Source organism: Carlito syrichta, unplaced genomic scaffold, assembly GCF_000164805.1.
Source record: "Carlito syrichta isolate Samal-C Ts95f unplaced genomic scaffold, Tarsius_syrichta-2.0.1 Scaffold302931, whole genome shotgun sequence".
NCBI classification, from domain to species: domain Eukaryota; kingdom Metazoa; phylum Chordata; class Mammalia; order Primates; family Tarsiidae; genus Carlito; species Carlito syrichta.
Genome location: NW_007247027.1, coordinates 98575 through 114503, shown reverse-complemented (window position 1 = coordinate 114503; position 15929 = coordinate 98575). Strand labels below are relative to the sequence as shown.

The window sequence follows — 15929 nt, the reverse complement described above, 5'->3', positions numbered from 1 at the left end:
TTACAAATATATGAAATTTACCCCTTCACTGCCTCTATTTCTCACAATTGCTACAAGAACCGAATGAGACAATATGAAAGACTTTGGGGAAAAAAACGCATGGCTATATTTCCCTAACCCTGACCCAGATCATCTCTTCAGCCCACGCACCAGCTGGAGAGGTTCCGCACACTGGCTGGGGACATTTCGGTAGAAAGAGAGAGTAAGAAATTTACTTTGTCCTGAAACTGACCACATAACAAAATGCCTGCTGCTCTTTGACAACGTATACCTAAGAGCAGGTTTTTTCTTCTTTGTAATACTGCTTTTCCAGACATAAAAGGAACTTAGGAAGACTAGAGGAAAAGAGAGGAAACCCAGTCTCAAGTCTCTAGTTCTCTGCCTGATCCTAAATGAACAAAATACTTCGCTTAAGGAAGGAAGAGACCAGTGCACACAGGCATGGGTGTTAGTTTCTTTCTAAATGGCAGAGCCACAATGCCTCAGCAAGACATTTCAGAAAATACACTATTTAAAATGGCCTGTGCAGTCCCACTGAAAGGAGATTTCCAGCTGATATGTTTGATTGCTCTCATAGAGACAATGCCAAGATCACCAGGGAGGGTTTCTTACTTTCAAGATAAGATTGGATGTGCCAGCTCTGACTGCTAATTTCATTCCTCTGTGGATTCTAAAAGAGAAATTCTAGGGAGAAAGTGATGCTGTGAAAATCTGGCTTTAGGACTGAGACTGAAGCCTGCCAAAGTAGGGAAGAGAGGAGAGAGGAGGAAGACCTGAGCCCACCAAGGTGTCGGAATCAGCCCACAGAGCCACCCATTTTGGCTCCACCCTGTCCCTTCTTACCTTGCATTCTGCCCTCGCAGAAAGGTCTTTTCATTTTTTAGTTATTGATCTAAATTTAGCTATGTGCCTGTCACATGGTGGGCATGCAAATATTTATCCAATAAATGAAAGGATGAGGAAAGCCAACTTGACAACATGAATGATCTTGATTTTACTGCATCTAGAGCTTCCCAAAAGAAGGGGCTATAAGAATAGCACGCCCTTGCAAGTGTTTGACTGCTATAAACAAGCCTAGCACTGGATATAATCGATTAAATAGAGATAACAGAGATAACACACTATACACACAAACATACACACACACACACACACACACACACACACACACATATATATCTATTAGATTAAAAAGTAAAATGGAGTAGAAAAGGCAAAACTATAAGAAACTAGCAGCGTGAAAAACATCTATGTGAAACAATGCATTAGGGAAGAGGGCTGGATCGGACCAGCACAGAGACATGGGAAAGTACCCCAGAATAAAGATAAGTTCATCAGTTACTTGTCTGTAGCCAATTTTGTTTTAAAAGATACATGCATAGGCAGTAGCTTGTCTTTGTCTTTTAATATTTGATAAATATTCCTAGGTTTTGTCAGTGCTGGACTTTAGAACCTTCAGTCATTATAAAAAAAATCATCATGGAATTCTATGGATAAAATTCATTTCCTAAAGCTGCCCAGAATTCAGAGGCTTAGAGGAAAAAATCATAGTGGATCATTTAAAAAAGAAATTCTCAAAATTTCACATCCAGACCTGTGTTTGAAGGCATACATAAATATGATCATATATTTAAATTTCCTTACACCCATTGTATTTGCATAGTGGCCTATTTCTCACTTTAATCTGAGTGTCACGGTCTAGCATGGGATTGCACAATGTGGTTGGCACCTGCTGATGGGTGTGGAGACACAAAACAACCTGTAGCAAGTTGGTGCTCCAACAGGGACACAAATGAATCCTGTCACCAAGTATGCTGGATAACGAGTTGGCCCTTCCTCACCTCCCTCTGTGACATCTTGAATAAGTGAGTGTAATCCAGTGTCCTGATACCTCTCCTTGGGAAAATCGTGTGATGTCATTGTGATTTAGTCTGTCAAGCATTCCAGAGGGAAAAGATAGCCACTGCCCTCCCAACATCAAAGGCATGTTGCAATTAATTACAGTCGCCCTGGACATGATCTTCGAAAATGGAGATTTTCCATGCTTACTTAAAAGAAATATACATCAAAAAGAAATTCCCAGTGATCTCTTACCCAGACTCAACATCTGGATCATTTTTATATAGTTGGAGGTGTAGTCATGATCAGACATTAGGTTTTTTATCTTTAGATTATTAGCTTTAACTTGATATTTTTTATAATAATTAAAAAGCCACTGGGCCATGGACTGATACTGGTGCTTTGTGACTGTAAAAAATAAAAAAAGACTGAAATGCTGCCATGACTTCGTCAAGAAGTGGTGAAGCAGCCCGTGTCCTAGAGTGTCCCTTGACGGCTGCACTTTGTTCGTAGTACCCAAAGGAGAAATTCCAGGCCTTCTGGGGAGGGATGGAAAAAACAGGCGATCTTTTAGAACCTTTTGAAATATTACATATTGACTGCTGTCTGGAAACAGTAAGAATGGTTAAAGCCGTGGCTTGTGTTGGAAATTTGGGGAAAAGCATGGCCACGTTCTAAGTCTTTCCTTATTACTACAGGAAAGGTATTGCATACAATATTTGTCTGGATTAAAAAGAAAAATTTAAATTCCAGATGTTTGGTCTCACAGTGCTTCCAGACGCTTCCATATGGTGGCATGTTGGTATGCGGCTCACACTGTGGCAGCAGCCGTGACATCATTTGATTTTCCACCTGGATGCTCTGGTGTCCTGTAGCCACACTCACTAACCAGAGGCACACCTGGAAGCCAGGAGCAGCGTGTGGCAGTGACTACGTGGGCTTTGCCCTCTTCCACACAGCCACCAGGCCCACCAGACCTGCAGTACAGATTTCTGCTACTTTAACCAGAGGAAATATATTGCAACGATAAAGGAGGGTTAAGGAAAGCAGTGGAGAATGGAAATACAATTTAAAATGAATGCGGGGGAAAACGCAACCAGATGGGGCCAGGACGTGGGCAGCATTGTCCGAGGAAACTACAGTTTCCCATGGCTGTTCAGAACCTGGAATAACCTAAGGAAGGAAAAAAGAGGACAAACCTAGATATTCCGGGGTTTTTTTTTGTTTTGTTTTGTTTTTCCTTTTAGCACACAATTTGAGAAACTTGAGAGCCCTAAGAAAGCATTTACATTGTGCAAAACCTCTTCTCAGGACGTCAGAAAATGTAGCGCAGATTTAAGCTGAAGAACTTGGTTCTGCCAGTTATCAAGTTAATTTGATATCAATCTTTTACAGACTTTAAAATATATATTTGTAACATTATCTAGTAGCTTCTTTTCCAAGGTACACAGAGCATATTCTGCAAAGTGAAACTCATAAAGTTTCACTAAATTCACATTAGGCAGGGAGCAACTAATTTGCAGACATTTCCGCATGGGAAAACGGAAACTCAAAAAGGTCCCAGCTGACTGGTCAGCAGCAAATAAAACTCACTGAAAGAGCCTAAGGGAGCGAGGTCGACCACTTCATTTACAGATGGGCAAAACAGATTCAGAGGGGCTGAAAGCCCAGGTCCTGCCGCGTTGAGGCCCTGTCAGGTCTAGAGGGGAGCCTTTTGCCTCTCGGGTTCCTTCTCTGAACACGCACAGCCCCCACTGTGTCTGCTCTGGTCCAGGGTTGTGGGGAGTTTTTCCACATCTGGGAGATCTGAGAGCTTAGAAATGAAAAATTCCATCTCATTTCCATCCAGGGCTCTGCCCTTTGTCACTTTCTGTAAGCCCTCTCTCTGTACCATCCCTGCTTTTTAGCTTCTTGAGTTACCTTTCCCTGGACTTCACCTGCTCTTTTTGAAAAGTCTAAGTTTTGGCCGGGCTCGGTGGCTCAGCCTGTAGTCCCGTGCTTTGGGAGGCCAAAGTGAGTGGATTGCCTGAGCCCGTGGGTTCGAGACCCGCCTGGGCAACTTGGCAAGACCTCATCTCTACAATAAATCAAAAAAATTAGCCGGGCGTGGTAGCGCATGCCTGTAGTTCTGGCTACTTGGAAGGCTAAGGTGGAAGGATTGTCGGAGCCCAGCAAGTCGAGGCTGCAGTAGCCGGGAGCGGCCACTGCACTCCAGTCTAGATGACAGAGTGAGACTCCCAACTCAAAAAAAAAAAAAAAGAAAAGTCTAAGTTTCAGGGGGTATTTTTGCATGGAATATATTTAATGTCAATGACAGAATGCAAAAACTGGTTTTATCCCAGATGTTACACAAATATACATGTGTATCATGAAGTACATACACATATATTTACATATATATACAGATGCGAGTGGTGTGTGTGTGTACATAACAATTTTATATGTGTATATAATATGTATATAAAAGTGATCAGCTGGAACTGCCAATTTCGAAGGTTCTAGCTTAGACACGGTCGTGTAAAATAAGATTTTTCCCATTTAATTTTTAACAATCCACACAGTTAATGAGCATTTTAAATGTGCAAGCCACCACCCCCCCAAAGGTACTGTGGAAGACCAAAGAAGGAACAGGTCTCTGCCCTTCAGGGGTTCACAGTCTGCAAACACTGTGGACTGTCTGCAAAGCAGAATTTAATTAGGACCACATTGCCACTGTAGTAAGGAACACGGGCTTGTACATGCCTGGGACCACAGACAGTGAAAGCCAGATTTCGTCAAAGATCTGGACATGGCACTTGGCCACAGAGAGGACCGGTTACAGCAGCATGATGCTAGGTTTGTCAATTAAGTGCGATATTCAGATCACGTATATGTGGTTGTAAAGGACACTAAACCCTTACTCTTAACTCTACCAGTTCACCAGATCGCATCAAAGGAAAAAAGCATTCTAAAAAACCGTGACATTTCCGCACTGGGCCAAAAGCAATGATCATGTTTGTAACCTGCTGCTATTTAAACTCATTAATAATTTACAGTAATGTGGGTTCCAACTTCTACTTAACTGCTCTTCAAAGGGTTAGAGTCACATCTACCACTGTGTTTTATTTAATGTAGCCATGATTAATTTACTAAGCAGTTATTTTTCCAATGTCTTTTGTGGGGAGGAGCTTTGAGTCATTTACATAGGTGTCATGTTTATCACCTTCAGATCTCTTGAACAAATTCTAAAGCAAGTACATTTTGGTATTTTTCTTATCAGTTGCTTTCATTTACAAAATTTAATTGAAAAGGTTTTGAACAAATGCCAGGCCGTCTTTCAGCTTAATAAAACCTTTTAAAAGAGCAGCTAATCTACTGCCTTGTACTTGTACCCAAGAAGTTGCTAAATTAATTTACTGACAAAGAGAATCAATCATCATAAATGGTGTTTAAACAATACCAGGGTCTCTGAAGAGTAATAAGTAACTAGTGTTGGAATAACATGATTTATTTTATCATCTTGTTGGCACTGTAACAGGTTAATGGCAGAAACCTCCTTTCAGTTGACTTTGATCGAACAACAAAGACAGAAAAGATCTATGACGACCACCGTAAATTTCTGCTGAGGATCGCCTACGACACATCTGGGCACCCGACTCTCTGGCTGCCAAGCAGCAAGCTGATGGCCGTCAATGTCACCTACTCATCCACAGGTCAAATCGCCAGCATCCAGCGAGGCACCACCAGCGAGAAAGTCGATTATGATGGACAGGGGAGGATCGTGTCTCGGGTCTTTGCTGACGGTAAAACGTGGAGTTACACATACTTAGAAAAGGTATGCATGCACACGAAGGTTGATTAGCCATTTTTAGCAGTCACCCAGCGCATGATGCGGGAGAAATCATGGCACGTGACTGAGACTTATTATTCTAAGTCTCAATATGGAAGTCACATCGGTAAAGCGGTGAATTTCTGCATTAGCAAAGTAGTTTCTCCTTAGTTAAGTTCTACTACCTGAGATCCTTTTAAGTGATTTATGCAGTAAACAAACAAGCACTAACACTGTCCACCTGGAAGCCTTTTACACAATGACCACAGTCACAAATTAGACCCTGAGTGTATAAGTAAATCACTTTAAATCATTTTCATGCTCTTGCGTGTAAGAAAGAGCCACACATTAGCACAGTTAAAACTGTCAGGTTTGTGTTGCTCCTGACAGAGTTTCAATATAATCATAAATAGCATGTAGATCCTATGTATGCATTAGTAACCCAAGGAGGCTACTTACCTAGCAGGCCACACTTTCGGGTCCTCTGTGATGCCTCCCTTTCTTTGCATATAAAAGGTGAGCATCCAAGCTTAGGCCTTTCTCCATTCTTGAGAACTATACACAGTCCCAAAGATTAGCCACCATGTGCAAAATGCTATGCTGCACAGGCACAACAAGGGGTATTTTCTGGGTTGTGGAGAATGAAGGTGAACGAGAAGGAAGAAAAAGGGAAGGACAATCTCCCTGTAATTCCTTTCTTAAGAAATATAGTCCACTCAAGAGCATATTCACGGACTGCTTCATCTGCCTTTGAGACAAGCATTTGCCCTAGAAAAGGATTCAGTTTTGAGTTCTGATCACTCTCAAACCCCAGAGCACTCCACACCAATTACACAGCAGCACAAACCACAGACTCGTCGTTTAACGGCTGTAGTCTCTACCCGCCCCTACATCAAGAGTCACCCAAATAAATCCCAACCACACCGTTGCTCTGCCCACCTCACCCCTGCGCTGGAGCCATCCTACTAATCCCAGGAGGCCTATGCACAAGCTGTTCCTCCTGAGAACCATTTCGGATCCACGCTCATGTGGGATGTCACTTCTCTTAAGGCAGCCCCTGCCTCTGGAACGCTGCCAGCTGGGACCCTCCTGGCCAGTTTGTCCTCTCGCAAACCCACCCTCTCTGCCTTCCTTGGAAGAGGCTTGCCCCGGCCTTTTGGATGACAAGCCCCCTCCATACTCACCACTCTTCCCTTTGGTCAGTCATGCAGCTGGCTCTTTGAGAGACCACAGAGTAACGCCCCCCCTACACACACACACACACACACACAACTTTCTGGGAACAAATACTAACACCTAGAAAAAAATTCACCCTCCAACCTAGCACACCCCAAGACAGCGTCTCCAAGTGGGAATGAATCATGGATTCATTCTGAATCAGTTTTCCCGATTTAAACTGAGTACATTATGGGAAAGAGTAACAGAAATATATGTATCCAGACCCTAAAAATTGATCATAGAGATCATAATGGGACTGAGAATTGTTTAAAGGGAGCCCAGGAACATATCACTGACAAGAGCTGCTGTCAACGAAATGACAAAGCCAGTGAACAAGATCACCTGCAAGTGTTGACAGGGATGGGAAAAGCCAACTAGTCTCTCCCAAATCCCTAAAATTCACCCAAACTACTTCCGTTTCCTTGCGAGGACAAGCACAACAAGCCAACACTTATTCATAGGAAAACAAGTACTGTTGTACTAACTACCATCAAAGATGATTTCAAATGACTGGAAAACCAGGTGCTGATTCCTGCAAATTCAGCCACAGTGTAAGCCTTCCTTGGAAGAATGCAAACTGTCAGGAACAACTCCCAGGGCATTTCCCACACAACCTACATGCATAAAGTGTCCCTAGATATGCCCACAGAGGAGATTCTTCGGAAGCCTAGTCATGCAAAGGAGTAAGTCCCAGGAGGGCTCCCAGCCTAAGCATTCTCCCCATCCTGCTGTCACTCCACTTGATCTGCCCGGTTAGAGGAAGCTTCCTCAGAGGGAAGAGCCACCCACACCCTGTAATGCTGTTGAGCTGTACTTAGCCAGCCTGGGTTGACCGCTCACATCGGTTGATCTGATGAATTGCTGTCATTTGCCTTTTGGCAATAACTTGCAAAAGAGGCAAAGTCTATTTTTATTTATCTATTTATTCCATAATTTAGCACCAACACAGTATATAGTCCAGAAAACACTATTATGGCACCTGGGGCACAAATCAGGTTTGCTACCCACGGGAGAAAAGATCAAAATGCGGGTTTTGTGCCGTTTAACAATTTGTAAAAACAAACAAAATATCTAAATTCATATTTCCACGAAGGGCATTTATAGCTCACTCACCATGTGATTAATTTAGCAATGTTTCTTGACATGCTTTATGTATACGTTATCCGTTTTCTGTCTAATTTTGTCTCTCTTTGACAAAATAATATTTTGAGTGTTTTGTTCCTCCCCTAAATACACTGGAAGTTAAAACATGATTTGAGTCATCCTTCAATCAAATGAAGGAAAGCCACCTTACTAAATAATTGGCCATTATGGCTAGGACTGCATTTCCCATATGCTCTTTTCTCCTTGAAATACTGTCTTAAAAGCAGCTTTGCTCATGCCTGCATTGTGACTCCCCAAATCCACTGACAATCTGCTGGGCGGCTGGGAGCGCCTGGAGCGAATGGTGCAGGCATGACACACAGCACATTACGAATCTTCAGCACTAATTGCAGGACCCTTCCCAATTAAGCATCTAAGCAAATTAGGCAGGGAATCGTTAACAAGTTCAAGGATAACTGAACAGTTTCAGGCCCACACTCATGAAGGATGCTACTACCTCTTAAGGCAGCCCCCTGCCTCTGGAACACAGCCAGCTGGGACCCTCCTGGTCACTTTGCCCTCTTGCAAACCCACCCTATCTGCCCTCCTTAGAAGAGGCTGGACTTGGCCTGTCGGATGACAAGCCCGCTCCATACTCACCACCCTTCTCCACAGTCAGGCATGCATCTGGCTGTTTGCAGAGAGAACAGAGTAAGCCTCCACACACGCGTATCTTTCTGGGAACAAATCCTGACACCTGGAAAATGACTCACCCTCTAACCTAACGCACCCCAAGGCAGCATCTCTGAGTAGGAAAGGGTAACTCAATTAAATGAAGCTCAGTTAAATGAAAATCATTTTCTTAAGTGGAATGTTTTGTGCATTTATGGTCCGAGTCTGCTTTTGCATCCCCCATGCACAAACACTGGGTAACAGAAAATGCTCTCTCTTCACAGTCCATGGTCCTTCTGCTTCATAGCCAGCGGCAGTACATCTTCGAATATGACATGTGGGACCGCCTGTCTGCCATCACCATGCCCAGCGTTGCTCGCCACACCATGCAGACCATCCGGTCCATTGGCTACTATCGCAACATATACAACCCCCCGGAAAGCAATGCCTCCGTCATCACAGACTACAACGAGGAAGGGCTACTTCTGCAAACAGCTTTCCTGGGCACAAGCCGGAGGGTTTTATTCAAATACCGGAGGCAGACCAGGCTCTCAGAAATTTTGTATGATAGCACCAGAGTCAGTTTTACCTATGATGAAACAGCAGGAGTTTTAAAAACAGTAAACCTCCAGAGTGATGGTTTTATTTGCACCATTAGATACAGGCAAATTGGCCCCCTGATTGACAGACAGATTTTCCGCTTTAGTGAAGACGGGATGGTAAATGCAAGATTTGACTATAGCTATGACAATAGCTTTCGAGTGACCAGCATGCAGGGTGTCATCAATGAAACTCCACTGCCCATTGATCTCTATCAGTTTGACGACATTTCTGGCAAAGTTGAGCAGTTTGGAAAATTTGGAGTCATATATTATGATATTAACCAGATCATTTCCACAGCTGTAATGACCTATACGAAGCACTTTGATGCCCATGGCCGCATCAAGGAAATCCAATACGAGATATTCAGGTCGCTCATGTACTGGATTACAATTCAGTATGACAACATGGGTCGGGTAACCAAGAGAGAGATTAAAATTGGGCCCTTTGCCAACACTACCAAATATGCTTACGAATACGATGTTGACGGACAGCTCCAAACAGTTTACCTAAATGAAAAGATAATGTGGCGGTACAACTATGATCTAAATGGAAACCTCCATTTACTGAACCCAAGTAACAGTGCACGTTTGACACCCCTTCGCTATGACCTGCGAGACAGAATCACTCGACTGGGCGATGTTCAGTATCGGCTGGATGAAGACGGATTCCTGCGTCAAAGAGGCACAGAAATCTTTGAATACAGCTCCAAGGGGCTTCTAACGCGAGTTTACAGTAAAGGCAGCGGCTGGACAGTAATCTATCGTTATGATGGCCTCGGCAGGCGTGTTTCTAGCAAAACCAGTCTAGGCCAGCACTTGCAGTTTTTTTATGCTGACCTAACTTATCCCACTAGGATTACTCATGTCTACAACCATTCGAGTTCAGAAATTACCTCCCTTTATTATGATCTCCAAGGACATCTTTTTGCCATGGAAATCAGCAGTGGGGACGAATTCTACATTGCATCAGATAACACAGGGACACCCTTGGCTGTTTTCAGTAGCAATGGGCTCATGCTAAAACAGATTCAGTACACTGCATATGGTGAAATCTACTTTGACTCCAATATTGACTTTCAACTGGTCATTGGATTTCATGGTGGTTTATATGACCCACTCACCAAATTAATCCACTTTGGAGAAAGAGATTATGACATTTTGGCAGGACGATGGACAACACCGGACATAGAAATCTGGAAAAGAATTGGGAAGGATCCAGCTCCTTTTAACTTATACATGTTTAGGAATAACAACCCCGCAAGTAAAATCCACGATGTGAAAGACTACATCACAGGTGAGCATTTTTTTTCCTTTCCAAGTGAATTACTGTAATCATTAGATTAATACCAAATAACTAGATTTGCTTCTTTTTTTTAACTTTATACCGTACTCATGCAAAATCAAATGCCTAACCTTTAATATAGATTTATTTCTCTATGGAACCATAGAGAAACCACAAAGGGAAAAATGAGACATAGTTACTTCCTACTCTGCCTGCCAGTGCCCAAGGCCCTAAGTTTTTGAAGTGACACAGAATCCAATCATTTAAAGAAGGGAAGTGACATGGAGGAACAAAAAACATGATGCACTCGGAGTCTCAAAGTTGGAGTTCCAACTCAAACTCCTGTCTTATAAGTTGTGTGGCTCCACAGGCAAAGCATATAATTCTGAGTTTGTTTCCTTAACTATACAAGGGGATAACAATACCTACCTTATGGCATAAAATATAAGAACATATGAAATTCTGCATTAAACAGTAACTGCCTTATAAATGTGTAATGTTGGGTTTTGTAATACATATGTAAAGTTCTAATGGAGATCATAATTGTGAAGCACAACACTGTGTGACACACCATTTCATCCTCGGGAGGTGCTTAATTTCCTCTTTACCACCATCACCTCAGGACAGATATGGAACCATTTTTCCCATTGGTTGCTTAGTCACTGGGTCTTGTGTCTGGTCTCATTTCTGTCCTCTTCCACCACTGTCTTGTCATTTAGTGCATTTCCTGCATGGTGACACTACCAGTGGGCATACTGATTTTTCCACCAATACAGGGTAATTTTCAGCGTACAGATTTAAGATTTCCAAGTGTAGTGCATGTAACATTTTTAGTTTTGCAAGATTTAAAACATTGGATCCCACTTCTGTCACCACAGAATATTCAGGATGTGGGACACAGCCAAGGTCCTTGAAGGTATGACTTTAGTTCCCTTTGTTGAGCTGGCCTCACTCAGCCTCTACTCCAGGAATTCTGAATCCTTCTGCTTCCACCTTCTATCCCTGATTTATACTGCCATCCTTCAGTTCTCTACCACATCTATGTTTCCTGGAGAAAAACTCCTGTTTCCTTTTTGTTTTCATTTGGTTTAAGGTTTTTCTGTTTTATCCTGTGCTAGATGCTCCTTTAGGCTGCTCAATATTTGAGGCATACTGAGAGGTCTCTTCTCTCAGTTCTCAAAACAGCTCCCAACATGCTGCCCCCTGTTTATTTAACATCGGTTTCCCACCTTTCCAGACCACCTGAAGCATTTCATCTCTTTCTTCCATGTGAACCAGCTAAAAGTCTTCTTTCAGCATGCTGATTCAGCAGTGCCTTTATGGTTGGGGTTTTTCAGTACATATCTGTATTCAAATCCCATTGTTTTGGCAGTACTTTTCCATACTTAAGACCCCGATTTTCACCGCTATGCAGCTATTGTTCAGAGTAAAAGAATTTTTGCAACATTTGGGAGAATTTTCCCCAAAACATTGGACCTCCCTCCACCCTATAATCTTACATACATTCTCATACATACACACACACCACCTTCTGCCCTGTGTGAACAACCTGGGATGTATCTCTCTCCACTACCACTACCACCACCCCACTTAAAGAAGGGAGAAGACCACTGATTTTATAGCCACATGATGCCTGGACAGAGGACCTGTCAGCTGGTCGATGGGATGAGAGTTTGTGCCCTAGAGAAGGAACCTGGAAGCGAGTGGCCCTCCATCACTGTGACAAGCAGTTTACCCCCAGTTATTTAAGGGGTGTTGACAAGGGCTGACAGACAGGCTGGAAAGCCCACAGCTTCTGCATGCCTCCTCTCCTAGCAACGTGGACTGCAGGGAATGCCATAGCAGCATTTTCTGAAAAACATCAAAAGAGAGATGGAACAGCATAAAATATATTAGGTGAAATGCAATTTCAAATTTTCCAGCAATGTGCTTAATACATAAAATAATCTACACCCAACTGTACTCATAAAGCTGCAAGCCTGCTGAGTCGTTCTGTAACATTATAACCTCCAGAACAGAATAAAAGCCTTGTTCCGAGCTTAATGGCTTTTGGAGTCACATGGCAAAATTTTAAAATACCATTTTAAAGGTTTCCAGGTTCCCTCCCCAAAACAGTGTGTCTCCACCTGTGCCCAGGGAGCCCTTGAAGTCACAACGGATGGTGACCAGGACGTCTGTGCCCTTGGCCAGTTCGGCCAGCTTTCAGCATCCATCTTTGATTAAGAATCAGCTGTGGACTTTAATGCTCTCAATTCAGGGTTTTTATTAATGGCAGAGGGGTTGTGGAAGTCCACACATCCTTGGGCGATTGCTTTCGAAAGCTAACAACACACCACTTCTATTTAAGACCAGCCTTTACTAACTACAAAACAAATTCTGTTTGTTTTCTACAACTATGTCTCTTACAAGCTGCTGTGCACTGTTATTATCCTTTTTATCACTATTACCAGCACAGGATGTAGCGTAGCAGGAAGGGTGGCCTCTCCCATCTGTCTGAGCATCAATCACTGCATTTTTTGTAGCATTTGCCAAAGCTCTGCAATGAAGGTTACTGTCTTCATGTCTAGAAATAGAGAATGGGTTCTGAGTTGTAGGCACACGTGCTCTTTTCCAGATTATTATTTGTGGAATCGGGGTTTTTTAAGGTAAGAATTTAAATTTATAAAAGCTCGAAATAAATTCCAACACCTTTCATTTTGAATATTCTTCTCCTAGATGTTAACAGCTGGCTGGTGACATTTGGCTTCCATCTGCACAATGCTATTCCTGGATTCCCTGTTCCCAAATTTGATTTGACAGAACCTTCTTACGAACTTGTGAAGAGCCAGCAGTGGGATGATGTACCGGTAAGGAGCAAAAAGACAAACTAGGAAAGAGTGATAAATGGCTCACTTGTGTCTTATTTGCCCACTCAGACGACCCTCGGGAAAACTATACCAAAGACCGTTGTTAATTTTTTGGCTCTTGTAGAGAATAAGAACAGCACTTCCTCTGCATTTCTGTTCAACAAACCAAGAATCTGTCAAACAAGCTTAAATACGTTTTTTAGTGATGCAAATAAAAACACAGAAAGACTTTATAAAAAAGCAATAAGATGCAGAAACTCCCTTGTGAGTTCTGGGTTTCTACAGGGAACCCCTTGAAAGCACATTTGTGGCACCCGGAACCTGAAGGCAAAAATACAATAAACAAGAGGGCAAGGAGTTAATATTACAAGTTAGCAATCCACAAACAATGCCACAAAGTTCATCATCTTTAAGATTTTACCAGCATTTCATGGGAAAAAATTAAAAATAAAAATAGATGACCTCTGGTAAGGCTGCACCTACAACCAGGAAAGTTTATGGAATTTTCCTGAGAATAACAAATCAAGAGGCCTATACCTGTTAGTAGAAATAAAAGAAACAGAATGGAAAGCTGCAAAGTCAAAACTGCCATTTCACAAAGTGGTACTTTTAATCTCCCCACCACTCAGAGATCAGAAAGGAACGCACAACAAAACACCAGAATTTCTAGCTTAAAGCAAGAATAGAGATCAACAAATGGGGTTACCCCATCATGATAAGAATAAGAGAGTTCAGACCCTCTTAGAAAGATTAATCCCCCAGCAATTTCCTGTAGTTTCAATGAATACAAAGAGAAAAAGCAATCATGATTAAAACACACACACACTTGCACGCACACATGTTTTGCACTTAACATAAAAGCAATTCTTTTTTTAGATGTTGCAAATACAGCCATGTGCCACATAACATTTTGGTCAATGATGGACCACATGTAAGACGATGGTCCCATGAGACTAAAATACTGTATTTCTACTGCCCCTTTTCTATGATTAGATACACAAATACTTCCCACTGTGCTACAGTCGCCTCCAGTATTCAGCGGAGCAATATGCCATACAGGTTTGTAGCCTGAGTATATAGGCTAGACGCTAGACCATGTAGCCTAGGTGTGTAGGAAGTTGTGCTACCTAGGTTTGTGAAAGTACACTCTATCATGTTCACACAATGACGAAATTATCTAATGACACATTTCTCTGACACGCCACTGTCGTTAAGCAGCACATGACTATGCTGATCAAGTGTCACAAAGACGCACTAAGGTCTTCCAAAGCATTTGAACATGCCCGCCCCCTAACTGTATGACTTTCTTAACATGTCTGAAAACACAAATGGACTTGCCAACGTTTTCCTAGGCGGCCCTTTAAATACGGTCCAAGTTCTCTGTTGAGAGAAGTGCACCACAAGGACAGCTTAGGGGATCGCTGGCAAAAACACTGAGGCTGCCCTTAGTGCAGAAAAACAACTGTTTCTTTCCTTGCCGCAGATGAAGCAGACGTTTTCCTATGGGACACACCAGCCAGACAAACATCTGGTATTACAAGAAATGGCTGAGTTAAGATGTCCCCAGTTTAAAACATTTGCCAATCTGGACCAAAAAACCGTTTTCCTAAAGCCGCCCTCCTCCCCATCTGCCCCATGCCCACTCACCCCTGTACGTTTCAGTTCTGCAGCCACACTGGCCATTTCAGCTAAACTCTGCGACACCAGGAACCGGGCAGAGTTGACTTAAAGCACACGCACTTCAGAGCACATAAAGCGGGGCCCAGCGATCCGGCCCAGGGCGCCCCAATCTTTCAAATCCGTCCCTGTGTTTGGTGCTTTCTCCTCGGCCTCCCATGGAGAAAGCGCCCGGGTCGGAGGGCCTGGAAACCGACATCCCCACACGGGCGGGCGTGGGGGAGGAAATGGTCAGGGAAGAGCTAAAGACGTAAAGGTCCTGGCCACGTTCGAAATTAAGAATAAGCAGCAACCGAGGGAGTGCGCCTTTTCTTTTTTTGTTTTTTTTTTTCTGAGTGGGAGTCTCACTCGGTCGCCCAGACCGGAGGGCAGCGGCCGCTCCGGGCCCCGCCGCCTCGACCCACTGGGCTCCGTCCGGCCTCCCTTCCGGGCAGCCGGAATTGCGGGCGCGCGCTGCCACGCCCGGGAGATCTTTTGGCTCTGGCGTTTTCTTCCTTTTTGCCGATAGTGAATGGAATATTTTTTAATTCCTTTACCATTTTTATTTGTTTACTAAATTGCAAATAAAAAATAGTACATAATTATGGTATACAGCATGACATTTTGATATATTCATGTATTGTGGAAAGGTTATGTCAAAACTAATTAACATACGTGTTACCTCCCAAACATCATTTCTTTGTAATGAGAACATTTACAATCTATTTCTCAATTTTTCAAATACACCACACCTTGGCATTAAATTATAGTCACCCATGTTGTACTGTAGACTCCCAGAATTTCTTCCTCCTAACTGAAACTTTGGACCCTTTGACCATATCTCCCCAACACCCAGCACCCACTCTCAAAGATTTTGTTGTTTTATGTGTTCTTACTCCAGTCATGGTCAGACATGGCTATTA

At 42.9% G+C, this 15929-nt stretch overlaps 1 protein-coding gene across 1 annotated transcript in view; it reads left to right on the top strand.

Moving 5' to 3' along the window:
• Positions 1-15929, top strand: part of TENM3 (teneurin transmembrane protein 3) — a 207118-nt gene that overhangs the window by 189916 nt on the left and 1273 nt on the right. The window contains exons 25-27 of the mRNA XM_021711937.1: positions 5357-5653; positions 8905-10516; positions 13220-13350. Coding sequence (XP_021567612.1) covers positions 5357-5653; positions 8905-10516; positions 13220-13350 — 2040 coding nt within the window. The remainder of the gene's footprint in view (positions 1-5356; positions 5654-8904; positions 10517-13219; positions 13351-15929) is intronic.